This window comes from Colletotrichum paranaense, assembly GCF_030867605.1.
Source record: "Colletotrichum paranaense strain IMI 384185 chromosome Unknown Scaffold_13.1, whole genome shotgun sequence".
In the NCBI taxonomy this organism is placed as follows: domain Eukaryota; kingdom Fungi; phylum Ascomycota; class Sordariomycetes; order Glomerellales; family Glomerellaceae; genus Colletotrichum; species Colletotrichum paranaense.
The window spans coordinates 586,486-614,267 of NW_026848971.1; the positions used below are offsets into that span (position 1 = coordinate 586,486).

Sequence of the window (27,782 nt, forward strand, 5' to 3'; positions counted from 1 at the left end):
GCCGCAGCTTCCCATCTGGAAACACTCCCGACAGGGGTTAAATGAGTAAATGAAGGTGCACTGTGCTTTTCTTCTTTCCAATGTCACTCAGATGGCAGGTGCCGATACGCCTTTTCCTGCTTCCGCAGCCAATCTTTTGCCCGGGAAGCAATTGTTGCCTTTTCTTACTTCTTCTGTCTGAACAGGATTTACTTTCATCAGGAGAGATGCTTTTTGGGAAGAACCCAACTGTATGTATTCATACGGTTGCATAGGTATTCTCAGGTAATAACATCAATGGTAAGGCGGTACGGATACTTACCAGAGGTATGATGTTGCATCAAAAGACGAGGTAACAGATTGAATGGCGCGATAGGGAACACTGCAAAAGTCAAAATCTTGACCGAGGTGCCCGTGCGCCATTCAAGGCGGGAAGAAAACGTCCAATAGTATTATCCGCACCTTTGTTTGGCCTTTGGCGTTGCCTGTCGACTGCGTGAGTGAATACCTGAAATCCAGGCATAACTTTTTGCCCAAGAAAAGTTGAAAGTGAAAAGTGAGGCGGAAAGTATCAGTCTACCTACCTTACGCCGTGCCGGTCTGACCATTCGGTGTGGGGCATTGGGATTCCAAGAGAGCACAACAACTGAACGTAGATCCGTGATCCGTCCCTTCAGGTTGTTGTTGTTGTTGTTGTGTGTAAGTAGATGATGATGACGATGGCGAAAAGGTTGACGGGTCCTGTAACGCAGGTGTCATGAGTTCAGGTAGGGACCCCAAATCTACAACTCTAGATGCCTTAAGCTACCGCACTGAACCCTGCTTCTTCTGCCTGCTCGATCGGGATCTGGGTGTCTTAGTCTTGGGTCGCCCATGCACGCAAGCCGCAGGCGGCAGCACACGTAACCACTAGGGCATATCCAACAACAGGCTGGCATGCCATATGAGACTTAACCAGTAAGTACGGTATGTATGGCATCGATCGCATCGCGCATCCGCATTGTATGGAGCCGGCTGAGGAAAAGCGGACAAGACGTTTTTTCTCGGACTACGGACACGGTATATTCATACTTCTCCCTTCGCACCAGGTGCAACACTTCTCACGCTTCTTTCCGGCCAGGTAGATCTATTCTGAAATGCCCTGAAAACGGTAAGTAGAGACTACGGCCTCACTTTGACTGGACAAATGTCATTGCGCATATCTCAAAGCCAAGCCATTTTTGCTTCCCAAATCCCTACTTTACACAGCAGTCGAGTGGCGGTCCAGGATGCACGGCTAAATGGTGTGGTTGAGGACCACAGGACGAGACGGGATGAGACGGACGACGGGAGTCTAAGTCATTAAACTATTTCGTCAACGCTGCTGTTCGCATTCGGTCCTGAGCGGGCACGATTGGCAAACCCCGAAGAGAGTATATCGTGGAGGGCAAAGTCTTCATCTGTCTGTCTTCGGTTGTCAAACTCTTAAACTCTAGAGTCGAAGAGTCAAGAATCAATCTATCCTCAAACGGAGGAAGTCTGTCATAAGGTAAGGTAGGTACCTGCAATAGGTACCCGATCAGGTGTGCGGACATGGAGGGAAGGGACTGGACCGTTGGTTGATCACGAGCGTGCCTGCTGCAATGGTACATGATTTCGAGATTGACGGCAAGAGCTCAGGTTGAGGTGGGCTTTGGAGGAAAGGGCCTGCTTGGTTGGCACCTGCACCAGGGTGTTTCTTGCCTTCCGCTTGTCGTGCTTGCCTTCCCTTGGGCCCGTCCTTCCCCAACCCACATCTGCACGCTCGTCTGGTTCCAGAATCCCACTTGTCCTTGGGCCATTTCCATTCGTCTGCGGGATCAGAGTCTACGTACCTACCTACCTTAGGTATCCGTAGCGGACGGAGCAAGGAACCTTACGGAGTACGTCCCACCTGTCTAGGACCCCAAGGGGGAAGAAATAAAATAACACAAGTTCGTACCCCACCTCTGTTGGATGCGTCAACAACCATGAACCATCAATCGTCAACCATCAACTATTAATTCTCGGGCCTCTCACAATTTGCTGTCTCCGGACAGTCAACAGCCAGCCATCTATGTATGGTCACTCGATTGCGCCTGCACCTGCACCTGGACATTGTTCTCATCGCACCACCTTCGACACATCGGATCAGCCCGACTAGCAACATTGTGATTGGTGCACCAGAGAGTCACTGGACCTAGCTTCGACGCATCCGATCAACGGCTCCCTCGTGTCTCGACCCTCTCGGATTGTCCTTCTGGACGCAGGGCAGGGGCAGAGGGGCTTGTTGAACACACCGAGAGACACTTGCACCAGAGACGGACGGAGAAGACGAACGACTGCCACGTCCCCATCCAATCGATCATTGGTATTCCCAGTTTCCCGCACCTCTCCCAGACCTGAGACTGCCTCTTACGGGCACCACACAGATCAACACTGGGTCTGGACTTCTTCTCTACCCGCGAGCCGTCCCCACCGATCCATCCTGTCTTCCCGCTACGCCCTTCATCGCTGCATTCCTGGTACCTGACACACACACACACACACACACACACACACACATACATACATACGTATACACAGCAGAGGTGCCCTCGGTGGCCTAAGCCGAATCCACTACGAGTTAGTATCGACCGAGTATCTGCTCACCAGCCGATTCCACCGACAACCTGTTTTCCGACCATTTCCCGGATACCTCACGCATACTCTGTACTCTCTCTGCCAGCTCTTCAGCCACGCGCTTATCTGGCCTAACTCGACTTGGCTGTCGGAATATCGCCTTTCAGTACCTAGCATCTCAGCCACCTTGGCTCACAACTTTTTCAAGTTCAGAGTACGGAGTACCTTCCTTGGTCCCCTACCGCTGCAGTGTACCGTAAACGACCCGATCTAACTGTCTGCGGCTGTCACTTCCACTCTATTCCTGCTCCAGTCGGGCCTACCACACTGCCTTGCGATACGGGGAACCCTGGTTGCCTGCTTGCTTAGTTTGTCTGTTCTTCTCTGCCGACCCCGTGGACAGTGTTGCTGGCCCCTTACTGCCATTATAACGGACCACGAAACTCACCCGGCCGATAAAAGTCCGATTCGGCTCACCTTCTTCCTCTTCTTTCAGAAGTCGATGCAATACCACCGCCGCCGCCATACCAGTCTAGTCCAGCCCAATTCGGCCCAGTCTGCCTGGTGGCTAGTTTCCCAGTCTCTCTGCAGTGTCTGCACGAATACCTACACCATTGCGATAAGCTGGACAACCCCAGAGAGGGTTCGACCCAAGAAGGCGAGAAACGAACAAAGGACGAGGACAGCTTCTCGAGACTGGAGACTGGCGAGACTGGCCCAGATCCTCGTGTCTTTCAAAATTTGGATAACTGCTCTTGACCCTCTCTCTCACTCCAGAGTAGTAGTACTGCGTAAGTCATCCAGCGGCCTTCCGCCCCCTTTCGCGTTGTTTCCCCGGTCTTCTTGCCGTACCTTGGCCATGTTCTTGTCACGTAGTTGGGACAAAGGACTTAGCCCTTGCTGTCATCTGCCGTGGCGCGTTCTTGTCCAGGTCAGTGTATGTGTACAGTCTCAATTTCGATTGGAAGATCCCAGTCCATAACACCAGCCTTCCTGGGGCCTCATTGAGGTGCCGCTGTCAGTGTCAGTGTCAGTGTCGCTGTCTTGGGCGGCTCTGCTGCTCCTATGGAAGATTTGGCCTACTGTCCATGGTTCTAGAGGTGGTGCAGTCTGGCGCCATCTTGACATTTGCTCCCTCACATCATGTTCCCGTCGCGCCCTCATTTCGTACTCTGTACACTTTTTCTGCCCGGGAAGTAATTACCGTCGGCGTTTTTTTATGGCCGAGCGCGGTGTGTACATGTTCACCAGCCATCGTTGGCTGATGTGTCTATCTCTTCTTTTCTTTGACCCGTTCCATCTTTTCCTGCTGTATCTTACATGGCTTCTCTTGTCTTGAATTTGGTAGTAGCAGTAGTAGTTGCACACATGATTCCCATCTACTCTGCTAATATGCAGGCTGCGGCAACTTTCATCTGACCTTGACGCAAGGACTTAGCTTCCGGTACTTCTAACTAGTACGCAGTAGGCCTCCTAGACGGCCAGCACTTGGTAGTGGTAGGTACCCTCTCTCTTGCTTTGTACCTGCTTCAAGGTTGAGAGGGTCGCCCGATTCACTGTCCCAGGTCCCCACCAGACGGACGGTCGACCACTTTTCATTGTCCCTAGTAACCTGTACATACGAAATACCCCTGGCCACTGTCAGCCCCGAATCCTAGCTCGGTCCAGGTTCAGGCCCTAGGTTCCGCGGCGGCAGCAGCGCAGCGCAGTAGAGAAGACGTGCAGCGGTATCCGTACGGGCCATCAGCGACAATTGCGGGAGCTGTAGCCATAGCGTAGGTGCGTGGGTACTCTGTCGGATAGGGGAATCAACAAGCAGGCTGGAGAAAACAGAAAAAGAGAGTGTGCGTGGGAAAGAGAGAAAGAAACAGCTGAAGTCTGGAGAGAGACAGAGAGAGCATCGGAAGAGGAAGAGAAGAAAAAAAGAGAGGCGAAAGAGGAGGACCCACTTCACCTCGCTCTACCTTACTGCGCAGAGTCCAAGGTACCTCTACTCCGTACCTACCTTACGCACTAGGTACCTTACACGGCGACGGCCCCGGCCCTTGATCCTCCTCTCGCTCCCCTTCACCTCACTCACCATCTCAGTGTTTGCCCCCCCTCCGTCCAGTCACCAGTCCCTTCTCGTCCTGTTCCCCGTCCAGTCCTCTCCTCTTTTTTTCTCCCATCTCTTCCTCCGTCCACTGCCAGCCAGCCATCCCAATCCACTTAGCATTTTGTGGCATTGTGCTCCATACCTTGCCTCTCCTCTCCCGCACCCGCTCATCTCTCTCTCCCTCTCCTGTTCCTGTTCCTGCTCTTGCTCTTGCTGCTCCTGCTCCGGCTCCTGTCCACCCGACTACTGGGTTTTCTGCATAAGACCTCCCCCAGTTGGCAGTGGCCCCCTTCCCCCCCGGCAGGTACCGCTAAACAGACCGACGAATCGCAGTCAAGGCAGGTACCTGCGCTCCCTCTCTAATAATTCAACCACCCCCCCAGGCCGACCATCATTTCCTTTCCACCCTGCTGTTTTACTGGTCCGCGCAAAGCAACCCCCCCTGGAGCTTGCATTCCCCTTCCATCTGGAACTGGACAACCACCACACCTCTCTTTCCTCCCTCTCCACCGACTCCCGCTCAATTTCAATTCCAACCCTCAACCCTCATCCAACGACCGACGACCACCTCCTCCCGATCCGACCTCCTCGCCCGCTTCCACCACCACCACCACCACCCCCATCATCGCCGTTTCTATCGCTGCCGCCTCTTTTCATCAGCTGCTGCCTCTTTCGCTCCGCCACCCCATTGATCGAGGCCGAAACGACAGTCCACGACGATGAACTCTCAAGGCCAGAACGATGTGTCGCCCGAGGCGATGCAGGCGCGCATCCAGCAGGCGCGACGCGAGGCTGAGACACTCAAGGACAGGATCAAGCGGAAGAAGGATGAGCTCGCCGATACTACTCGTGAGTTTTCCCATCGTCAATTCATCGTCGATTGCCACCGCCTCTCTCTCAATTGAATTCCCCGATCGCTCCTCGTCACGCTAACCACACATGTTCGATCAACAGTCCGCACCGTCGCCCAGCAGGCCCACGAGCCGATCCCAAAGAACCAGCTGATGAAGGCCAAGCGCACGCTCAAGGGTCATTTGGCCAAGATTTACGCCATGCATTGGTCTACCGATAGAAGACATCTTGTCTCCGCCTCGCAGGATGGCAAGCTCATCATTTGGGATGCCTACACGACGAACAAGGTCCACGCCATTCCCCTCAGATCATCCTGGGTCATGACCTGTGCCTACGCTCCCAGCGGTAACTACGTCGCTTGCGGTGGTCTCGACAATATTTGCTCCATTTACAACCTCAACCAGCAGAGAGAGGGTCCCACCCGCGTCGCGAGGGAGTTGTCTGGCCATGCCGGTTATCTTTCATGCTGTCGCTTCATCAACGACCGCAGCATCCTCACCTCTTCTGGTGACATGACATGTATGAAGTGGGATATCGAGACGGGCCAAAAGGTTATCGAGTTCGCCGACCACTTGGGCGATGTAATGAGCATCAGTCTCAACCCCACCAACTCCAACACATTCATCTCGGGTGCCTGCGACGCTTTCGCCAAGCTGTGGGATATCCGTGCCGGAAAGGCCGTTCAGACGTTTGCCGGCCACGAGTCCGACATCAACGCCATCCAATTCTTCCCCGACGGCCACTCCTTCGTCACCGGCTCCGATGACGCTACCTGCCGCCTCTTTGATATTCGTGCTGACCGCGAATTGAACCTTTACGGCGTAAGTCGGCTAGCGCGACCTTTGAGGGAAATCATTGGACCCCTGATTGCTAACTTGCTCTCTGATCCAGTCCGAATCTATTCTCTGCGGCATCACCTCCGTAGCGACCTCAGTCTCTGGACGCTTATTGTTTGCTGGCTATGACGACTTTGAATGCAAGGTATGTTGGGAATCTCGATGGCCTAATGGGGGTGAACTGATTACTAACCCTTCTTTCAGGTCTGGGATGTGACTCGCGGAGAAAAGGTCGGCTCTCTCGTCGGCCACGAGAACAGAGTTAGCTGCTTGGGCGTTAGCAACGACGGCATCAGCTTGTGCACAGGATCATGGGATTCACTTGTACGCAAATGCCTCCACCCAATATTCCTGGAATTCCCCATACTGACCGATGGTAACAGCTGAAAATCTGGGCATACTAAACCACCCCGACCCCGATAACGACGAAGTCCTGTCTGGATATACTGGTTCCAGTACGCGCGAAACCATTTTAATCTTCTGTCGAGTGGTTATTTGGCCAACTTAATTTTCGAAACCCTGGTGCTGCCCTTTTCTAATCCGCGAGTACTGGCACACACAGGACGAAGTCACGACATACCTGCTCATACCAAAGCTCACTTTTCTCATCGTCTACCACCCCAGCTGGAGCCGCCCTTTCGCCGGCACGGGCGGCTGTAGGAACTAAACAGGGTCCCCTTTCTCTCTTGTTATGCCAGCCACCACCAATCATCCTCATCGTCAAAACGATTCTTTTGCACCATAGTCCTCTTTTTTTTTTGGGCCTCATTCTAGCACCTGGTTGTTAGATTAGGCGGTTTGTAACGCATGGGTGGGTTTTCCACATGTGGCCTTTCCCGAGTCATGTCTGCTTCACATCTCCTGCAACGTCTGCCACCGGATCCGGATACGACAGGACCGCCAAGGAGGGAACGGAATCGAGGCATTTTGATACCCCAACGAAATCCAACCCTACAAACGCATAGACAAGCAAAGCACGCGATTCCGACACCGACCAAACTCTCGCGGCTCGGGAGGGGGAAGTGCTGCAATTCGCAACAAGGAGTTTTCTATACCATCGAAAAGAGTTTTTCCGTCTTTGTCCGATAATCCCCTTGTCGCTTAGTTGTCCGTCGAAAAAAAACGCGCCGCATCGTTCGATCCCGCATTTCCTTATTTCCTCGATTCCACCCGTGGGGGTCGGTTCGGTAGACGAAAGCACCGCATGTCGCCCCGCCATGTCGTCCGAGGCGACGCGAAGCCGAAGTATAGTAGAGACAAAAATGGATTGCCTCGTAGGAAGGCGGGAAGAAACAAGGCTAGTCGACCGGGAGGTCGATTTGTTGTAGGCGGCGAGTTGTCATTTCCGTATACAAAGGGGGCAGCGAGTTGATGTCGTACGGCAACAGTGGTCGAACCCTAGTTTTCCCGGGAGGGTTGTGTTTATTTGGATGACACGGGGGAGGGTTTGGGTTGAAGCCCAACGGGAAATCAGGGTCCGACAGAAGCCGCCTACAGAACGAAGACATGTGTGCATGGGCGTGGGTGGAAGTGATGAAGATCTGTTTTTTCTTCCTTGCGTGGCCGCCTGCCTGAAGCCTTCCTTTCCTCCTATACCTACTTGTTGCCTGTACTATAGCTCGCGCTCAATGCTCGTTCATCCTCTGTTCAAGTGCCGATTGCCTTGGCAAGTGAGTAATATGCATGTCTTGACTACGCTAACCAGGAGCTGCTGCTTCATACGATGTTAGTAGGCAAGTGGCTCCCTTGCACAGCATTAGACGAGGTTCGCATACGACAGCGAGATGGCCAAAGCGCAGTTGCAAGTTCAGCGCGTGTGACTCTGTACTATTTACTGACTACAGGAAAGGACGAGGATTTCGAAATGTTCAGCTTCATCCCAAGGGACACTACGACATCAAATCGACAGCGGCACGGCGCACGGAGTAGAAGCCTTGGCTTTGGTCACGGTCAATTAGGCAAACGAATGATGTATGACGGGTGAAGGACGTTGGTGGGAGATGTTAACTTTTTCCATGATCACAAAGAACATGGGACGTTTCCGAACCAGTTTCTCGGAAGTTCCGACGTCAAAACCCTCGCTCGCCTGGAAGATGACATTGACGGGGGGGGGGGGGGGGGGAGGACCAAAAAAATGTTTTTTTTGGTGTTGTCCAGGGGGGGGGTTTGGGGGTTTGGGGGGGGGGGGGGGGGGGGGGGAGGGAAAAGGGGGGGGGGGGAGGGGGGGGGGGGGGGGGGGGGGGGGGGGGGGGAGACGACGCATACATATGATTTCTTCGATGTGTCCAGAGCTGAGGCTTTGGGGATTCGTTGGGAGGCGAAGAGGAGAGAGAAGGAAAAAGAGGGATGCGATTAGAGGTGATGAAGCAGCGCAGGTCCGGTGTGGGTCTGTCTTTCATGGAAAAGGGGGACAGGAGGGCCCCAAGAGGAAGAACGATTCGGATCAACGAATCCCAGTGGTGAGCTGGGTCTCTGGGGAACGCAAAGGCCGAACGCTTGCCGTACGGTTCTCCTCGGAGCATCCGGAGATAATTTGAAAGGAGGCCGGAGGCGTGACCCATGGAAGCGGCGGGAAGTGGAGAACGGGACCCCAGAAATCCCGGCGACACTCGGTTCCGACGTGGTGGGGCCATCTCGGAAGCTGATGAAAGGCTGAAGGACACTCACACTTTGCGCAGTAGGCAAGGAAGAAAGACTGCATGTGGAAGCCACTTGGTAGCATAATCAGTACGAATACTGAACCTTTCCCCTCCTGATACAATGATTTTGAGTTATCCGGATGGGGGGGAAGGAAAAAAGGATGGCGGACGGACCAGGGCGTGAGGTTCGTCTGTTGATGGCCATTCCCTCCCCCATCTCGTTGCCACGTGAAGGACAAGCCACTCGGAGTTTGGCTCTGCCGTTTGCCGTACTGCCATACGGTTCGATAACCCAATCGCTCGCTGATTTTACCTAGCTTTCTCAGTTGGCGAATGGGGTGAAAAGATGCCAGAGGCTCTCAGACGAGACGACGGGATTGCCCGAGTCAGCTTCCCGCGTTGGAATTTGACCTCTTCAAATGTGAGCGGGCGTTCGTGCCGGGCTGTATTGGGGAAACGTGGTAGCTCGTTAGATGGTGGAGGAGGACGATGGGAACCGTTGCTGGTTTCTCTTTTTCTCGTGGGGCAATGGAAGCCTGCGAGCTGCCTTCTATGCATGTGGCGTTCATTGCAGGAGCTTCGAGAAGATCTTGCGATGGGTTTTGGAAACTTTGGAATCGAGATCATTTCCAGCACAGACGATGAGGATCGCAGGAGAAACGCCCAAAATACAGAAGCATGCGGTGGGAAATATACCACCTCGATGGGTTGCATATGTCCGGCTGCGGGCGTTGAAGATCGTTGAGGCTACAATCTGTAGCGGCTCCCGGCTACTGCAAAAGGAGTTAGTAAAAGAGCAGCTAGGGACGGACCCGGGGAAGGGATGAAGAGAAGGGCGAGGAAGAAGGATTTGGTGGCTGAGGCCCTATGTTTGAGTTATACTTGGAAATCTCGATGCGCTTGCGGATGCAGAGATCCTGGTAGCCACGAGGTATACGTAGATAGAGCACTTCGATGCCTACTGTGTATCCGTAGTGTGTATCGAGTGGCCACCGTCGACCCGCACTGGTGTTTTGGATGATACCTTTCGGTGCCTCGGTCGATCTTCATTAAACCCGGTGGGATGCATACTGCATGAGCGGTGGAGGAGTCAACGTGTTTGACAGAACTATACGTGTCGCTGGCAGAGTCTGATACAGTCAACGCTCATTCCTCGAGTTTTCCGCCCTTCTCGTGATCAGAGCATATGCAGGTGTCAGGCCATTGTGATCGGATAACGACTAGAGCATGTGCAGCGGCATAGTGCCGGCAGCGTGCAGCTTGCGGTGTGGCGAGGCGCAAAAGCCAAGTTTGGAGTCTGAGAGTTATTGAGAAAGACACGAGTAAACGGACCGGCTGCAAGACGCTTCGCTTGATGTATCGACAACATGAGTATCGCATAACTTGTTGTGAGAACGCCCAGCTTCGATGCCGCACTGCCAGCAATGTTTGTTTGTGGCAACGAACTGAAGTGGACGAGACCAGCCCTGGACAAGGAATCTCCTTGGCTACAAGCCCAGGATGTTTTAATTATTAAACATAGGTGTATTCTGTGAAACAAACGCATAAAACCCGCGCGTATATCCAGAACGAATATGCATCTCGTTAGAATGCACATAGCCCCTGTCGGGTCTTGTGACGAGTGAAATCGCTTTCGGGGATTGTTTTGAATAGATTTCCGCTAGGGTCTACTACTAATGGTGAATGGTACGCTAAAAAGTTTGACTTGCGGAGTGAGCTGCCGTCACTGAGTCGTGTTCCGAGGTGGATGAATGGAGTCTTGGTCCCTTGGAGATAGAATCGGATGATAAGTCAGCAACGCACGAGCAGCATCGGGAGCCGTGGTTCTGGGTCGACCACGCGCGACATCGTGTCCACAAAATGTCTGTCGTAAGGCATGAAACGGCGTATCCGGGGCGGAGAAGGTGACTCATGTTTGAACACGTCGTGATGCCTCTTCATGCGAATCTGGAAAGCCATGCCATGCGTGGCATGAAGACCCATAGTTGTTACTTGAGACTGAACGTTGCCAGCTACGGATTAGTCAACGATCATAACAACTTGAGTTAGCATGTCATTGGTAATAGTAGTGCTATGAACCGAACGTCCTGGGAACATAGCAAAGTATACAGAGGACGCCGTCCATGACCATCAAAGACCATGGATGATGGCTAGTCCGTACGCTCAAGTCGAGATGAATCGGCCAATGTGCCGATCTGAGTGGAGTGAGAGACCTGTCATCGAGAAGTCGATAATTATGTGCAGTGGACAAAAAAGTCCGCTCGTCTCAAGCCTCCGTCCGCATTGACTGGGGAGCACCGACAAGTGCGGTCACACGACGCCGTGGCCAAGTCTCGACCAAAGATCTAAGCAGACCAGGCAGGGAACGAAGGCAAACGGGGACTTTCGGACGACAAAACTGGGCAAAATATGACGATAAGCGCATGTCATTGTTAGAGATCTCTGGAGCTGATGGCGAGACTGCTGTGCGCTGTTTTGGAGTCCTTATGTTTTAGCAAAGGGGATGATGAATGGTGAACAATGTCATCGCACAGTGGGATGATGGCGTCGTGATCTTTTACTGGGTCAGTTAGGCATCTTCCTCGGTGAAGTGGTTTCTGACCGTCTCAAGCAGTCCATGTTTGCTTCAGGCGCTAAAGGAGATGTGCGTGTATCTATGCCCTCCTATGGGGAGCTTGTTGAGGATCATGGGTAACTATTAGGCAATCAATGGAGGGGCCTAGTCTGGCAAGGTCTTCTGCTGAGACTATCCGCGTATCTCTCTCAGCAACGCACAGCGAACTGCCATTGTCTCTTTGACGCAGTAAGCCTGGGCTCAGTCTTTGACGGCGGGTTTGCGATTCGGCTGGGCCGACGACGGATAGAGTCGGTGTCTTGGAGCCGCGGTGAAGAAGTTGGGCGTGAGACATTGTGTCTGGAATTTGAAGACGCACTTGATGCGAGACACTCGCGAATAGGCACCAGAGCAAGGAACGTCGCTGCCCTGCGGTATCAATCCCCTTCTCTACCACAAATAATTGCCAGTTGCAGCACCAACTCCGATGCAGGGTCCTCCCGCACTGGCCGGTAAGGCGCAACGACTCGTACTAGCCGGAATGAGACATGATGTCTGAGGCAGGAGGGTTAGAAATGCGAGCACAGGCGTAGTTGTAAATTGAAGCGCCTTGAGTAAGGTGGAGAGAGGAAAGCGAAAGAGACTGTTCCGAGGACCCTGAAGAAGCGGAAGCTGGTGACCAATGGTCCTAAGTCGAGGCAACCTTCTGGAGGGCTTGTATAATGATTTGCGAGGTGGTACGAGGTCCTCGCCATTTCGAGAACACTGGAGAGAAGTCAACTGCGAAGCGTCTTCCCAATCACGGCTGGCACGTAGCGTGCGGTGAGCCAATTTGGGGCCAACCAGTCAACCCACAGACGGCCCAACACGAGACATACGAGACATAATAGGTAGCCGTGTTTGTTTTCTTCATCGCGATCGCCAACTTTGGAAGTCTTGGCGTGGCTTCGGCGCCTTTTCTAAGTTCCTCGCCACCGGCCCGTCTATTGCTCGAGAGTCGGAGCAAAAGGTCAACTACGTGATGTCTCCAACGGGCCGGCGGGGAGCGGGTGTAATTCACAGCAATAACAAATAAAGAAAGATTATAGTAGAAAGCGGCTCAGCCAACTCATCGACGTGCAGCGTGCATCCTATCTGCAAGGTCCCGAATTGTCCCCCACCTCTCGTAGTGGTTTGCATTGATTGGACAAGCGTGAAGTGACGACGTTGCAAAAAGGAGAGAAAATGGGCAGAGATGGAGTGGATGGGTCGAATGATGCTGACAAGCACCATGATCCCAGCAAAGCCACGCGGGCAGAGGAAAAGCAAGATGGTGTGGTGCTGTGCTGGAGAACGGATGTTGCGGTTCCTGACCCCTTCTCTCTCTGCTCCGTAATAATGCTGTGTACGGAGCACCTTGGGTAGTACATAATAAGTAGTCTGATCGATCCGGCCCCTTTTCGACGGTAACAGGTCCGTACCTTGGGGTAAGGTAAGCAAAGTAGCCTGATTGACGGTTAGTTTGAGACGGCGGAAAAAGGAATGTTTTTTTCTTCTTTTATTTTATTTTATTTTGGGCTGCAGCTGACTGAGGGTTTGCGCGTTGACCGTTGGTTTGTGAAAAGGGAAATGGAGGTAATTTGCCCAACTTTCCATTCTAGACTACCCTAACTTTATTCTTCAATGGAAGGGATATGCAGACGCCAAACAGACAGGAAGAGTCGCAGCTGCAGTTGCATTTGGATCAGGTACTTGCATTTATTTTCAATTACGGAGTACCTTAAGGAAGGTTGCATTTGTACCTTGTGTGCTTGGTTCTCTTCCACAGCCGCCTCCCTTCTTTCCTTGCCTTGCCTGTCCTGCCTGCCCTGCACTGGCAATTGGTGACTGACTGGCACCTTCCTCCATACAATTTACTGCGTTACGAAGTACTCCTGCGTAGGTAAGGTACTACAAAATGTACACACATTCTCCACTTTTCCTTTCTGCCCCCTTCCCTCCACGTCGCCGGTATCCTCATGCGTGACGACACCATCGTGGCTGGCCTCTCTGTTCCGTCATCTGCACGTCCCAGTTCGGCATTCGTGTCCTTGCAAAAAGTTGACTCGCCCACAATCATCGACATCGGAAATCGGGGACTGGACGGGGGTGGGCAGCTCAATCAAGCACAAGTTACAGGGCTGGAAAGAAATTGTCCGGTCTTGCCGTGCCAGCGTTCCAGCGTCTTTGCGCCCGCAAACGATCATCAACTCCCGCATCCTCGTCTTAACATCGCGGACTACATGCCTCTTACCGCAACCAGATCTCACCTGGACCCGTCACTAAACCCCCTATACCCCCGAACAAGTTAACAACCCACGAATGCCAGTAGCCAAAGGCCTCACCTTCTGCCATTCATCCACACTTTGCCGTCCAGTCTCCCCTGTTCGCAACCACGCGCCTCCGCCGCTTCTGAAACAGCCTGACGCACCCCAGGGGCTTCCACCTCGACCCTCGATCCTCGACCCTCGAGCCCCCCCTTTTACCCTTTTGCGCACATCTCGCACCACTCACGCATCGCGCCAGTCTGTTGACTCTTGACTATCCACTACTCCGTACACCACTGGGGCCCGGCTTTCACCGCATCGTGTTCCACGCAAGGGTTGACCCCTGGCTTCGACTCCACTGCTTCGAGAAAATCCCATCGAAGGGCCTCCATCCTTTCGATCCAACTCCCAGTCGTCTCTGCTTCGCCTCCCACCGTCCGCCCGTCCTCTCCTCTCCAGACTCTCCCACCACCACCATTTGCGCTACCCATCCTGTCCTTGTCCGAACAAGTCACTTTGCTTGCTCGACTACGAAGTAGACGCCCTGACAGAACAACCGGGCACACCCTTCCAAGCTCAACGTCGCACGATTGCCAACTCTTCACAACCTGCTTGTTTACTCCGTCTTAACAACACCCTGGACGACAACCTCCTCCTCTGACCACACGCCCACCCGCTCCTCCGCTCCTTGTCCTATACATAAATCAAGCTCCCCCTCCCCGGCCGCGCCACACGACCTTCAAGATGTCGAACCCTACACCAGCCCAGGAAGAATTCAATGCTCTGCTAGCAGCAAACTCCCGTGACACCAGCAAAGTACATCCCGAAGACCGAGACCACGACCGTCGCGAACAGGACAGCCTTGACCTCGACGAGGAAGAGAGATATCGCAACTCCCAAATCGACGCCGCCATGCGTATGCCATCTCTTGGTCAGACCGGCTCCGACCTGAAGCTGCCTCCAGCTAGCTTCGATGCCGGTCGTACCACTGGTGTTAAGGGCGTCATCGCCGATGCTCGCAACTACGAGAACGCTCGCAAGACTTCTTTCATGAGCCGCGCGCGCACTACAGTGAGGCGCTCCATCTTCGGCCTCGACAACATCAACTCCCAGCCGCCACCATCGAACAAAAGCGAAAGCGAGACGGATGAGGGCAACGGCAGCGACTCTGACGACAGTTTCATGCAGCAATGGCGCGAGAGCCGCCGAAGAGAACTCGAGAGCGACTCCAACAAGGTTATTCGGAACCGGAGAACAAGTCCTAGTGTGCGAATTTACGGACGTCTGGATGAGGTTGATGCCTTGGGCTACCTCGATGCCATCGAGAAGGTTGCGCGGGACACTGTTGTTGTCGTCTTCGTCTATGACCCAGAGGTGAGCTCCATTGAGACTATCATTCCCAAGTTTTGAGTCCTAACGAGACTTCTAGTGTGACGTTTCTGCGACAATAGAGCATGCCATGATGCCTCTTGTATCGCAGCACTCAACAATACACTTTGTCAAGGTACACTATCTTGACATTGAGTTCGATAACGCCGCTGTGCCTGCGGTTTTGGCGTACCGCAACCAGGGTGACATGATCGCCAACCTCACAGGCATCATTGAAATGATCCCCGACGACGAAATGTTTGGTACCGACACGCTGGCACGGCTTTTCCAGAAGCACGACATCCTATGATGCAAACACGGTCATAAACAGCACTCAACATGCGCAAAAAAACAACCTCATCTCCTCTGTTACGATACCCCCATTTTGCAGCGCGTTCTCTTCCGCGAGCATAACGGTTCCCTTTTTTTCTACACCATTTTCATTGCGCATTCGGTTCTCATATCTGACCAGGACTTTTGGGTTGTGGAGCGGAGTTTTCTCTGGGATATTGTCGTCACTTTGGGGGAAGACGTTGATACACCATTGGTCTTTTCTTCGGGGTTTTCTTGTTTCTGTAATGATGAGGGGAGATTCATGCCCGAGATGTCGGTTGTCATGCAAGAAACGTACCGGCTGCGGGTTTGGGAAGATGAAAATGCAATGTCACGCTGCAAAAGCATCTAAGGATTGTAGGCTGGGTTCCCAACTTTTACCGATTCCCTGTAGAATTCATAAGTCCACGCGGACTCTGTCCAACGATTTTACACAAATAATGTGGACGTACTGTTCATGATTGCATTGATGTCGGTAAATGAGAGGTTACATTGCATATACGTCGTTTTAAGGGTTGCGGTTGCCTTACCCTTGGATACACGTAGTCCCCCTCGACACCAAACCGTCAACGAAGGTAACGAATTCAATGATAACAGCCTCCTAGGGCTGGAGGAGGGGGTGACAAGTACAAGGACAAGGCTCTCGGTGGATTTTCTGCTTCGGGACTTTGCGAGATTTCGAGGCAGATTGCGGGAGGATTTGGATCCAGTACCGGATACGGATACAGAGACATGGGTCCAAATAGAGCGTTTCTAAGATTTGGTCAGCAAAGAAACCAAGAAATGCAGCCTTTGTTTTCTCTCGCCTCTGCGGTTACCGTCGTCTGTGTGTCTTGCGTGATCTCCAGCAAAAGCAGGGGGTAAAAACAAGGAAGAATAGGAGTGAGATTGCAATTTGTTACTAATCCTGGGGTTACAATAGGAATAGTAACAAATTCTCGATTCTCTAAAGTCTCAGTCCTCTGCCTCCTTCTTGTGCCGTCTTCTCCCGTTGATGGTCAACGTCCCCCTGTCCAGCTCCGTTGTTTCATAGGAACCAGAAACCACTGAGCCCAGGGAACGAAAATTCCGGCAACGTGTTCCGGCCCGGGGAAAGGGGTGGGCTGGAGCTGGAGCTGGGGCTGGGGTTGTTGGAGTGGCTGGTTTTCTGTTCCGAGAGAGAGGCCCTGTTTGCTCTTTTTTGCCCCAGGTGAAGAGTATTTTCGGGTTGTACAAGTTTCGAGTTCAAAACTGCTTGCTTCTTTTTGCATTCTTTGCATCTCGCCTTTTGACTTTTTTCACACCCATGAGTTGAGGAACATATTTCGAGCACCTACCGACCGTGTATAGATGTGTGCAATCGGGTGGGTGTATAAATCCCCTTGCGTGGCTGGTCGGGTTGGGACTGGCTTTCTTGAGGTGATTTGATACGATTTCTTGTCTGGCGCTGAAGTGTCGTCAAATTGGGTATCTGCAACGTCACGTCTGTGTTTTGTCTATCGCGAACTCCGGAATGGCATTCTTGAAATGCCAGGCTACTTGGCTAGAGATAGCGCAAAGCTTCTGGTACAGCAATCTCCAAGCCAGAGCTCTCCCAAGTCCATCGACTTGAAAAGGAGCGCATTATTCATTCCTCAATGCGAGGTGTAGATGTTGGTGTGCCGACGAAGGACAGGCTTGAGTGATGCAATGATTGCAAGCTTATCTTCACAACGGGGGTTCGAATGTCCACGAGAGACGCTGCAATATTGAGCCGTCATAACGAGGGATGAAGTTTTAGAATTGCAAGAGAACTGAAATAAGCGAGGTTCTCTGGGTAAGGCCTGTCTCTACGATACGGTGTTGGTCAAAATGACGATGAAGTCGAAAGCACATAACCTTTCTCGCTAACAACGTATATTGCCCTACTGAATGCCAACTCCAGCAAGTGACCTATCTTCGAATGTATCTTGGCTCAATTGTGTAATTTTTCGATGTGTACATTCCATAAACAGAAATCTCTTGAATTATCGCATGAAGATGTTCCAACGATATCTTGGCTGTTCGTTAACATGGAAGAGGTGTCAGTCCAGCTGAGGTGAGCTGAGAATGGAAGTTGCACCCCCACTTGACACATGAGCCACAATCAAATGGTATTGAAGCCACACACCCTTTTCTTCGGCTAAGACATGGGATTCTCAGAGACAGGAAAGACGGCAAAAAGGTGAAACATTCGGAAGACATGCGGGCCTCACACAACCTAGGGTCGAAATTGTACCTTTCTTTCCTCCCCCGCTGAGCCATGTTTGGATATACTTGCGCAGTCTTTTGTGAAATTCGTGGTGAGGCGTCGTGATCGTGGTGCGTGGCGAACCTGTTGGTCTTTTCCTATGCCGCAAGCGGGCGGTAGTCACTTGAGCTTTCCACATTGGATGACTTGGACATTTAGGTTGGTACCTTGCTTCAGCCTGTGCGAGGGGACGATGAGTGGTTCACTTCCAGACTTTGCGCCTGAAGCGGCAGCCTGGAAGATGTGCCTACAACAAGTGCCCTGGGAAGGTCTTGAAGATAACGGGTGAACATTCCCATAGAAGAATGAAGGAGTTCGGCCCAAATGAAGCCCAAATGGAACCCGATCCAAGTTGAAAAGGAAGCTAAGAGGTGATGTTGGGAGTGAGCGGATCTTCCTCCGTCGAGATGCCACTCGAGGCCCGTAGGGGTTGGAGCTAACCCAAGGCTGTTGGCACCAACAGCGGTTCACAGGCGGGGTGATGGTGGGCTAGTGGATAAGGAACCCCACCATGGCAGGTCGCAGCGGTGCGCGGTGCGTGGTGCAAGTTGCAGCTGGCACCGATTTCCCCCGGCTTGTTATCGATAAGAGGTACAATGATGCGTATCTGCTTGTGACGAGCTGCAATCAAAGTGGGCGGGGGGAAGTTGCCAGTGACATTCCATTTGAACGCGAGGTATCCAGGCCCCGGAGCGAGTGACGCATACTCGGCTTTAAAAATGCCAGATGTGGTCCTTCAAGGTGAAATGAACGCCATATGTTGCGCCTTTACTCGGTCGCGAAATGGACCCCGCCCCCGCCCCCACCTTCAAAGAGCACCTGAGATGCGTCTGGCCGACGGCTGTTAAGATGATATGACTGCTAGGGTACTTTGCACGAGTACTAAGTAGGTAAGGTGCCTTAGGTATGGAATTGTGCACTTATCTCAGCTTTGGCGCTTGACAGTTCTTGCTATTTCGTGCTATTCTGACTTGGTGCCACCTGCCTGCTCCAAAACTGCGGATGGTGAGGCAGGATATGAGGTCCGGTAAAGGAAGGAAGGAAGGAAGGAAGGTAGGTAGGTACCTTCCTGGACCGCCTGGTCGTGTCTCGACTGCCGTCCCGTTGCCTTTTCAGCTGCCTTTCTGCCTTTTTGATGGTGCGCCCGACCTGAATGTCTCTCTCCTCTCCGCACCACCCACCACCCTTGAGGTGCATCCATCCATCCATCCATCCCGATACAAACTGTCATATTCCTCCACCACATCTCTCCTTCCTTCACTTCCCATCGTCTTCTATTCAGTATTCTTCGTAGGGCACTCAACTTCCCTTCCGGAACGACCAATATCGGAACGAAACCCCCAAATCCAAACCCTGGCCTGCTGACGCTTTGACGGCTAGGACCAAACGTGAGCAACGCCATCAGGTTAGCAGACTGTACCCTTGTTCCTTATCTTTGTCGCAACTTCTCGATAGCGGCAGCCGCGTGACATCCCCAAGTCATACCCAAGGTAAGGTAGTCACCTCCGATAAACCGACCGCCTTCTCGTCCCATCTCATCCTGTCCCTTCCAGTCCCTTGCCATTTCCCCACCCCGCGTTGGCCATTTCGTTCCGCAAGGCAATACCAGCTGGCAAGCACGCAGCAGCGAGCACCTTCTCGGTAAGCTGGGCAAGGCAGGCCAGGCAGACAGGCAGGTACACCGTACAGGCAACACCTGCCGCCGACCGACCTTGACGACGCACCCTACCTTACCTACCTTTACCTGAGTACCCATCTACCTTACTTCACCTCCCGCCACCACCTCACAATCCTCCTACACATCCCAAAGGCCCGGCCAGAGTTAGTTGAATCTCTTTTTTCTCTCTCTACATCCCCGAATCGTCTTTGCTACCTAGATGTTCAACTTCTTGGATCAGGTCGTTTGTCCCGAAGAAAAAGCAACCCCTCCACGCCCCTCAACCGCCGTCCGTTGTGTCAGCTCACGAGCGTGACCTGCTTCATATCCCGCTTTACCCCTCCATCCTCCCACCACCGCCACAACCACCACAACCACTCCGTTAATTCCTTCCACCACATACAGCCGCCGACTGTCGAGCATATCCCATTTCTTCCAGCTCCCAGACTTCCTGAGGCATGACGGGATAACACAAAAGGCTAACCCTTGTTATCTCGGTATGGAAGAGCAGCACAGCGCCGATTCTACCACGGACGTCGACACATCTACCCACAGCCCGGCAGCATCGACAACCTTGTCATCTTCCGAGCTGACTTTGAGGTTCCCCCGACCACAAGGAAACCGACAACTGGCTAGCTGGATTTCATCCAGCGAACCCGACATCATGACTCCATCAGAAGCACCCGAAGATGTCGTGGCACTGTCCGAGAGCACATACGAATTTATCAACACTGACGACGAGAGCCAGGACGGCCGTGGCACCGAAGCTGAGTCGTTGAGCTCTTTTGACTATGCCCGCCCCGACGACGTCCACAGCCTCGCTGGCACTGAACATACAGAGGATATGACCAACCAGTCGGATACGGACTCGCAAGACTCAGAGGACGCCGCGCAAGACAGGTCTCGAGCCTCGTCCATTCAATACGCTGAGCAGAGCCTCCTCAATCCGTCCTCCCGCGTCCCGACGCCGCCTTTGGGCATCGATAGCTCCATGGACATCAGCCAGCAAACCCCGCTGGTACAGTCCATCGAATTTGACGAGACGCAAGACCCAGTCTACTTCAAGCAGGTGTCAGTCAAACATACCATTCACACCTTTACCGAGGAGCAGTCGACCTCCATCGCCAAGACACTCCACTTCCCAGACCAGAACAAGCGTCTCATCGCAGCAGTCCGTCAAACAATGGCGTCACACTGTCTGGCGACGAAGGAACCTCTCCGGATCATGTACACGGGCAGCCATGCAGCCAGGCATGATATTATATACAAGATTTCCTCGGCCTTCACAGCATCTGCATCCGCAGATGGATGCGGCATCAGCGAAGATGCTGGTATCTATAACGTTGTGCCTATATCATCTCTGGGATCCCCCAAGGTCCCCGAAGTTGAGTTGATGAAGACTTCACAATACCAAATCAAGGTCGAAAATTGCACGGCAGCGAAGGAGGTTGTCTACCAAGGCGAGCGTTTCCTGGGTGAGACTGTCTATCACATCACTGTGGACGGTGATCGGACTTTCCAGTCTGCTTTTGCGCCCAGTGGATCTATTATTGAGCCTTCATGGACGCTGCCTCATGTCGCCATCTTCTACGTTACGGAGAATGACGATGAGGCTGCTAGAAGCACCCGGAATGCTGCATGGAACTTCATGCAAAGGCACGCCGTGCCTAGCATCTTCATTTCAAACGACGAGGTCCACCATCAACCTAATGCAGTATGGGACGATATGATCAACCAGCACGCTATCCACATCTGCGTGGAGTCTTCTGACCGGGCCATGCCTTCTATCAAGCTCCCAATCGACCTGACCTCATTCCTCAACATCGATGCTCGCCAGATGAATCGAAACCTGGCCTACCTTACCGGCCTTTACGATCACGCAGACTGGAAGAAGAGCAAGTGCGACTCTAACACCATGAGCAAGACTGTTCGTCATACTTGGCGCCGCGCTGTCGAGACCGTGGAAGATATCGACCTATGGGTCGTGGGCCAGACCACGTTTCTTGTCCTTAGCGTCATCGCCACAGCACTGCTCTCCAACTACTTCTTGACAGGAGTTTCAAACACACCAGCGCTTTCCACAGTCTCTTCTACCACAGCTAGTACACTGTCATCCTTGACCCCGACAGTACTGTCGACTTCGACTTCGACGATCAATCTATCCACCACAACGATTCGGGTGGCTCAAAAAGCGTCTGCAACCAGCAACACGGCTGTTGCACCTTTCGCAGAGCTTGCCGACTTCATTGCAGACAAATTTCCTGACAAAGCCTACGTATGCTCGGCGGAGAAGGTCAGCCGCAATGAGATACTGATCAAAATCCCCTCTGGCACGAAAACATCATGGCTTGCCAAAGATTCGATCACTATCGATGTCCTCAAGGGCGAGAGGTCTATTAAGACCAGATTCTCTTCGACCGACGAGGGAATCTTGATTGAAATCCCTAAGTCGGAAGCGCATGGCATCCTCACTATTGCGGTCAATACAACTCGAAAGCCCAAGGTCAATGAGACCTTTGTGGTCGACCTTGGACAGACCGTCCTCGAGCGTTGTCTTGGATATGGCAAGGCGGTGGCTTCCCACGTCCTTGATACAGCAAACAGTGTCGCACATCAGGCAGAGGAGCGAGCCTTCGACCTCTCAAGCCTCAACCTCCTGAGCCTGGACTCCATCGTAGCGGATACCAGAGGGTTATCTACCCGCATCACCGCGAGGGCCGCGAACGCTGCGAATGCCATCGTCAAGGGATCTGCAGAGCTGTCTGAGAACCTGCAGAGCCTGAGAAATCCACAGCGATTGCAAGAGTTGAGAGACCGAGCGAATATTGTGTTCACGAAAGCCCAACTTCAATCTCGGCTCCTAGCATTGAAGGTCTTGCAAAAGACGGAAGAGCATAAGATCTACTTGGACAAGGCCAAGAAGCACATGGAAAAGCTGCGGTTGACAGCGACGGAGGCCCACAACCAACGCCTGGATAAGGAGAAGAAGGAGATGCGAGCTCGTCGGAAGAGAGAGCGCCTGGCGGCTAGATGCCAAACAGGCTCCGGCTTTTCTAGGTGGACGCAGCAGTGCCGACAGCAAGGATGAGTCTGATTTTACACGCAAGTATGGAGATACCTTGGAGGCCGGTTAGGGACAAGGACTGGAAGGAACTGGAGTTATCGGTATGGGTTTTGTAATGGCTGTCTCATCTTTTTTGCTTCATTCGCCCTTCAATGTTTAGTTATTCACATCGCTCTCCCCACTCTTCCCATGTATTGTTCGCAGTTGCGACGGCGAAGTGAGGCAGGTCAGGGTAAGCTCCGCCGAGTTCCCGAGTTTCTAGTCGCTTTGAGGCGGCTACAGTATTTATGAATGGATGGACAGGAATGATAGACTATGAGCAGGCTTCTGCAATGATTCTCCGAGCAGTCTCGTAAAACTCCCTACTTTACATCTACAAGTTGTGCCTGGATATGCCGTGTGCTTGTGTCCGTCGTCCAAACTTGGTCCCAAGTTGAGTGGTTTCTGGAAAAGTTTCTTCCTACCTGTCTGACTGACAGAAGCACGACGGTCTGAGAGCTCACAACAGGGTCTTACAATGGTGAAGTCAGTCCGGTCATAGTTCGAGCTTGCGAGCAAAAGAGTCGCAGTTAATCATCTAGTAAGATTACTCAGTTCAATAGTGCGGATAGGGCCGGGCAATGACCAAGATAGCGTCAGAATCCTCATCCCCAAATCAGGGACTCCCGGTCCCCAGTGGCAAAGGTAGCAGGCTTGGTGATTGGCTGCGCGAATCCAGCTTGGGCTTTGGCTTAGGTGCATCCCCACAGAGCCAGGAGCGGCGACAGCATGTACAATGCCTCATAATTTAGGTGGAGGGGTACTTGCTGATGGCAGGATGGCCACTGCCTGGGCACCTAACAGCAAGGGCCAGGCCCGCCCGACACCCCTCCTGCCCTCTTGTTGTTGACTTTTGAATGAGGGGCTGTTTCCTCATTTTGTCCAACCCACTCCCAACTTCACCTCGAGCGAAGAAACATAATCATCTTTTGCTTTCCACTCTCCGATCCCCCCATTTACTGCAGAACATACCACTGCTAGCCCTGGTAAGTCTCATTCTCCTGAGTCTTTCTCCCCGCAGTCCGCTTCCTGTCGGCCTTGATGACGAGCATGTCTTCGCGCCCGTCCGCTCGATGAGGGGCAGATTTGGTCGTAATGCAAAGTCCACGAGCTAACGTTTTTTCTCCTCGTTCCCACCCGCAGATCTAAACATCGTCGTACTTCACCCCAAAACCACTACTTCGCAAAACTCATCAATATGTCTTCTGCCGAAGCTACCGAGCCCAAGGTCGAGGAGACCAAGCCCGTCGAGGTACGATCACCCCTTTGTCGCACGCGCACTCGCTCCCCCGCCCTCGTTATGTTCTCATACGAAGATAATTTAAAGCTCACCGCATCTCACGGGTTCTCCATGACGGGCGGGAGGCATGCGCACTCTCTGCTCGCTCGCATCGCAATCCAATTCTCCATATTGCCACGTTCGGATGGCTGACAGTATCGTCCACAGACTACCGGCGAGGCTGAGAAGCCTGTGACCTCCTCTTCCGTTTTCTCTATGTTCGGAGGTGGTGCCAAGAAGGAGAAGAAGGAGGACGAGGACCGCGGTGACAACTCGGGCAGCGCAAAGGCCCAGCGCGATGCCGCAAAGAAGGACGGCGAGGTACGTCATATCGCACGCTCTGTTTCGATGCAGGGGTAAGTTGCGTGTTCGATCTTGTGCTAACGTTGGAAATTCCAGGAGGATGAAGCCCCCGAGTCCGAAGATGTCCACTTCGAGCCCGTCATCAAGCTGACGGAGAAGGTCGACGTCGCCACCAACGAGGAGGCCGAGGAGCAGCTTTTCAAGATGCGCGCCAAGCTTTTCAAGTTCGTCAAGGAGACCACTGAGTGGAAGGAGCGCGGCACTGGTGATGTCCGCTTGCTCAAGCACAAGGAGAACGGCAAGACCCGTCTCGTCATGCGCCGTGACAAGACCCTCAAGGTCTGCGCCAACCACTACAGTACGTTGCGTCAGACTTCATTTCATCACCAATATTCTAACAATGACTAGTCGTTCCTGAGATGAAGCTGTCCCCCAACGTCGGTTCCGACCGCAGCTGGGTGTGGAACGCCGCCGCCGATGTTAGCGAGGGTGAGGCTGAGGCCGTTACCCTGGCCATCCGCTTCGCCAACTCTGAAAGTAAGTCCATGGCCGGTATTGAAAATAGTCGCATGGCAGTGGGCTAACGAGGATACAGACGCAAACCTCTTCAAGGACTCTTTCCTGAAGGCCCAGAAGGACAACGAGGAGCTTTTCAAGGCCGCTGAGGGCGAGGCCCCCGCCGCCCCCGCTGTCGAAGAGTCTTAGATTTACCACAACCTCCTGATTCCGTGAGAAGACGAAGATGGAAGGCCCAGCACGCCGGGCTGTCAACGAAACGGCCCGACCCCCCTGCAACAACACCGAAACTAGCACCATTGTCAAACTTGTTTTTACACCCCCCGATTCGAGGCAGGCTGGATCACTTCGGTGAGGAGAAGCTGAAGAGTGCAAGAAAGACTTGCACCGAGTGGTGTTTGTTTTGAGCATTGATACGCGGATGGATAGCATCAAGGCTTAGGAGCAAGACACTCTACACAGCACAAATCAACAAGAATAAACTCCCTTCTATATTGATCAGATGTTCCAATAGGAGAGATAGACGCGCAGATGAATCATACCCCCTCACTTGAAAGCCGACCTGTCTTTCTGTGAATTTGTTGCAAAAATGCGTGTATAAATTTGATGAGCGCTATCGCGGTGGCCAACCTAACAGACGACGTTCTGCTGATAAGAAAGCCCTCCTTAAGGCTTTGTCTGCCACATTGTTACGTCGAGCAAGCAAAAGGCATGTATAGGGGCAGGAGGGACAACCATTCAATTAAAGTCCTTGCTTCCTTCCCCGCAACACGCAACACGCTTGCACGCGGTAAGCTTTCCAGCCACACCCTGGGTGTCTGCATGGCCCGAGCGTCACCCTCAGCCTTCCAGTCCCAAACCTCCAAATCCCAACTGGTGAACTTCACACACTTGCTCAGTGCACATCCAGACCTCCCCCTTCTCCGAATCCGACACCCTGCTTGACCCCTATCCTGCGTTGATACAGCAGCTCATCATGATTGTCGAGGTAAGATACTGCGATCAATCCTTCCGCTCCTCCCAGCGCGCTTCGTCGCGTCGATTTGCGACATCACCATCACCAGCTCGCCCTATTCAAACGCCATGCTCGTTGACAGTTTGCGCTGTCGGCTAGCCCAGCATGATTGCTTCCTAGGCAGCCTGGAGGATGAATACTGCGTATTCTTCACCCAATCGATCTGATCTTGGCATACCATACCCTTTTTTCACTTTCCTCCTCCCCAACTTCAACGGGGACCCAGCTACACCGTAGTCCATCAACGTTACCACCACCATGGCCCCTTCCCGAAACACCACGGCCCGTCGTTCCAATGCTAACTTTGAGATCAAGAGGAAAGTAAGGCTCGTAACCGAGCAGAATGTCATGTAAGTTCACTTGTAAACACCCCTTCTACGATAGCGCCAGCGCCTAATCTTTATCTCCTCATCTCTAGCGACAAGCCGTCCCCCGTCGAGGATTTCCCCATGCGGAAATGGTCGATCAACGTCTACATCATCGGCGAGGATGGTGAGGAGCACCCGGCCGACTGCTTCCTCAAGGTCGTCTACAACCTCCATCCTTCCTTTGAGAACCCGACCCAAAGTTCGTATACTCTGCCTATGATTGCAACCTTGCCTGTTGCAGATCGCTGATCGCAGGCACTTCTAGCCTTCAACAAGCCTCCTTTCCGTTGTGAAAACGAGGGATGGGGTGAATTCGATATGACGATCGATTGCTACATTACCGAAAAGTCGAAGCAGTCCCTCAGCCACGACCTCAACTTCGCTAAGAACCGCTACGAGGCCGAGCATACCGTTTCCTTCAAGAACCCCTCGCAGGCCCTGCAGCTAATTTTGCGCGAAACCGGCCCCTTGCCATCAGACGATGACCGCCTCAAGAAGAAGGGTGGCGCTGGTAAGAAGGGTGCCCAGAAGTACGACTATGAAAAGATTGCCCAGGCGCTTGAGAAGCTGGATGAGGATGACCTGCTCCGCGTCATTCAGATCATCAACGATAACAAGACAGCGGAGACATACATCAAGAGTGATGTCGATGGTGAGCTTGCGCCTGCTTCCCCTGGTGTCGATCTCTTGGCCGGTCAGTTTTCCTTGTGTTGGGGATGCATGGGATCGACATTGGTAATTACAAACACCGAGTTGCGCTTTAGCTAACAGCTTTTTCTAGCGGGAGAGTTTTCCATTGATCTGTATACGATGTCGGATCAGATGACCAAGCTCCTGTGGGACTACTTGGTGAGTCAAAAATACGTTCGGGTTTAGGTTCCGCAGGCCCTTGGCTTGAATATCTTTGAACCACAAGCACTGGCCTTTGCGCGCAATATCTATGGGACTGCATGGGCTTCGGAAGTGGGCTGGGCTGGATATATATGACCGGCCGCTGACCTCACAAAAGAGCAAGAAGGGCCTTGTCAGTTAGGTTACCTACCTACCGCTCGCGGAAGATCACCTATCTCTGCACCACTCCCGACGCCAGCTTTCCCCGCGACCGAATCGAGCACGAGTCGGGCAGACGAATCGACATGAGGGACTCTCTTGTGAGGGGCGGCGCGGGGCATGGGGTGTGCTCAAGGATTTCTGCTTCGCTTTACCAATGGCATCTGGCTAGGCGTTACCGGCTTCCTGCTTTTCCTTGGCTTTAGTTACGGATTTTCGTTTTCTGGTCTGCCCGTCGTCTTTCTGTGGTATTGTGTGCTTGTGCGTATTGTGTCTTATTTTGTGTATGCTACCTGAATAAAAAGCACTCGCGGGGAAGGGAAATGGGACATACTGCGTTCATGTGATGGGAGGTTGTGCGTCTCTGGGGGGGGGGGGGAATCGTAGAGTGGGTGTTGGGCAGGAATGAAGCTACGAAACGACACTGGACGGGAGTGGCTAGACGGGAAGAGAGAGAGACTAGAGGCTTTCGTTGCGAGGTTACACCGGCTCTGAGTCTCCTCGTTGTAATCATATTGTTCACCGTGCTTTTTTACCATGTCGACGTGACGTGGGTATGCGAGAAGAGGCTGTGTACATCCCGAGCCGCAATGTCTGACTAGAGGTTTGTATGATTCGCATCTTTGATATTTTTGGTATAACTACTACGCCCGCACTATGAATCGGAGACTATCTTTTGCTCA

The 27,782-nt window shown here is 52.8% G+C and overlaps 7 protein-coding genes across 7 annotated transcripts; 6 read left to right on the top strand and 1 right to left on the bottom strand.

Annotated features, from left to right (window-relative positions):
* Positions 1-5,412: 5,412 nt before the first annotated feature.
* On the top strand, positions 5,413-6,785 carry CPAR01_13661 (guanine nucleotide-binding protein subunit beta; the record flags this gene model as incomplete). Its single annotated transcript, XM_060497913.1, has 5 exons — positions 5,413-5,542; positions 5,648-6,366; positions 6,437-6,526; positions 6,586-6,705; positions 6,765-6,785. The coding sequence occupies 5 exons, from the start codon at positions 5,413-5,415 to the stop codon at positions 6,783-6,785; spliced, it is 1,080 nt and encodes a 359-aa protein (XP_060343381.1).
* A 5,358-nt stretch (positions 6,786-12,143) lies between these two features.
* On the bottom strand, positions 12,144-12,329 carry CPAR01_13662 (uncharacterized protein; the record flags this gene model as incomplete). Its single annotated transcript, XM_060497914.1, has 1 exon — positions 12,144-12,329. One exon carries the CDS (start codon positions 12,327-12,329, stop codon positions 12,144-12,146), a length of 186 nt encoding a protein of 61 aa, XP_060343382.1.
* A 2,274-nt stretch (positions 12,330-14,603) lies between these two features.
* Positions 14,604-15,537, top strand: CPAR01_13663 (phosducin; the record flags this gene model as incomplete). The annotated part of the gene is made up of 2 exons (XM_060497915.1): positions 14,604-15,233; positions 15,289-15,537. The coding sequence occupies 2 exons, from the start codon at positions 14,604-14,606 to the stop codon at positions 15,535-15,537; spliced, it is 879 nt and encodes a 292-aa protein (XP_060343383.1).
* Positions 15,538-19,102: 3,565 nt separating this feature from the next.
* On the top strand, positions 19,103-19,556 carry CPAR01_13664 (uncharacterized protein; the record flags this gene model as incomplete). Its single annotated transcript, XM_060497916.1, has 2 exons — positions 19,103-19,213; positions 19,308-19,556. Coding segments are annotated over 2 exons (360 nt in total), but the record flags the coding sequence as incomplete, so codon positions are not given.
* Positions 19,557-19,964: 408 nt separating this feature from the next.
* CPAR01_13665 (uncharacterized protein) lies at positions 19,965-22,553 on the top strand (the record flags this gene model as incomplete). The annotated part of the gene is made up of 1 exon (XM_060497917.1): positions 19,965-22,553. One exon carries the CDS (start codon positions 19,965-19,967, stop codon positions 22,551-22,553), a length of 2,589 nt encoding a protein of 862 aa, XP_060343385.1.
* A 1,213-nt stretch (positions 22,554-23,766) lies between these two features.
* CPAR01_13666 (RanBP1 domain-containing protein) lies at positions 23,767-24,855 on the top strand (the record flags this gene model as incomplete). The annotated part of the gene is made up of 5 exons (XM_060497918.1): positions 23,767-23,820; positions 24,016-24,168; positions 24,247-24,508; positions 24,559-24,687; positions 24,746-24,855. The coding sequence occupies 5 exons, from the start codon at positions 23,767-23,769 to the stop codon at positions 24,853-24,855; spliced, it is 708 nt and encodes a 235-aa protein (XP_060343386.1).
* Positions 24,856-25,939: 1,084 nt separating this feature from the next.
* Positions 25,940-27,082, top strand: CPAR01_13667 (YEATS family protein; the record flags this gene model as incomplete). Its single annotated transcript, XM_060497919.1, has 5 exons — positions 25,940-26,031; positions 26,100-26,248; positions 26,315-26,743; positions 26,831-26,898; positions 27,059-27,082. 5 exons carry the CDS (start codon positions 25,940-25,942, stop codon positions 27,080-27,082), a joined length of 762 nt encoding a protein of 253 aa, XP_060343387.1.
* Between the last annotated feature and the right edge of the window lie 700 nt (positions 27,083-27,782).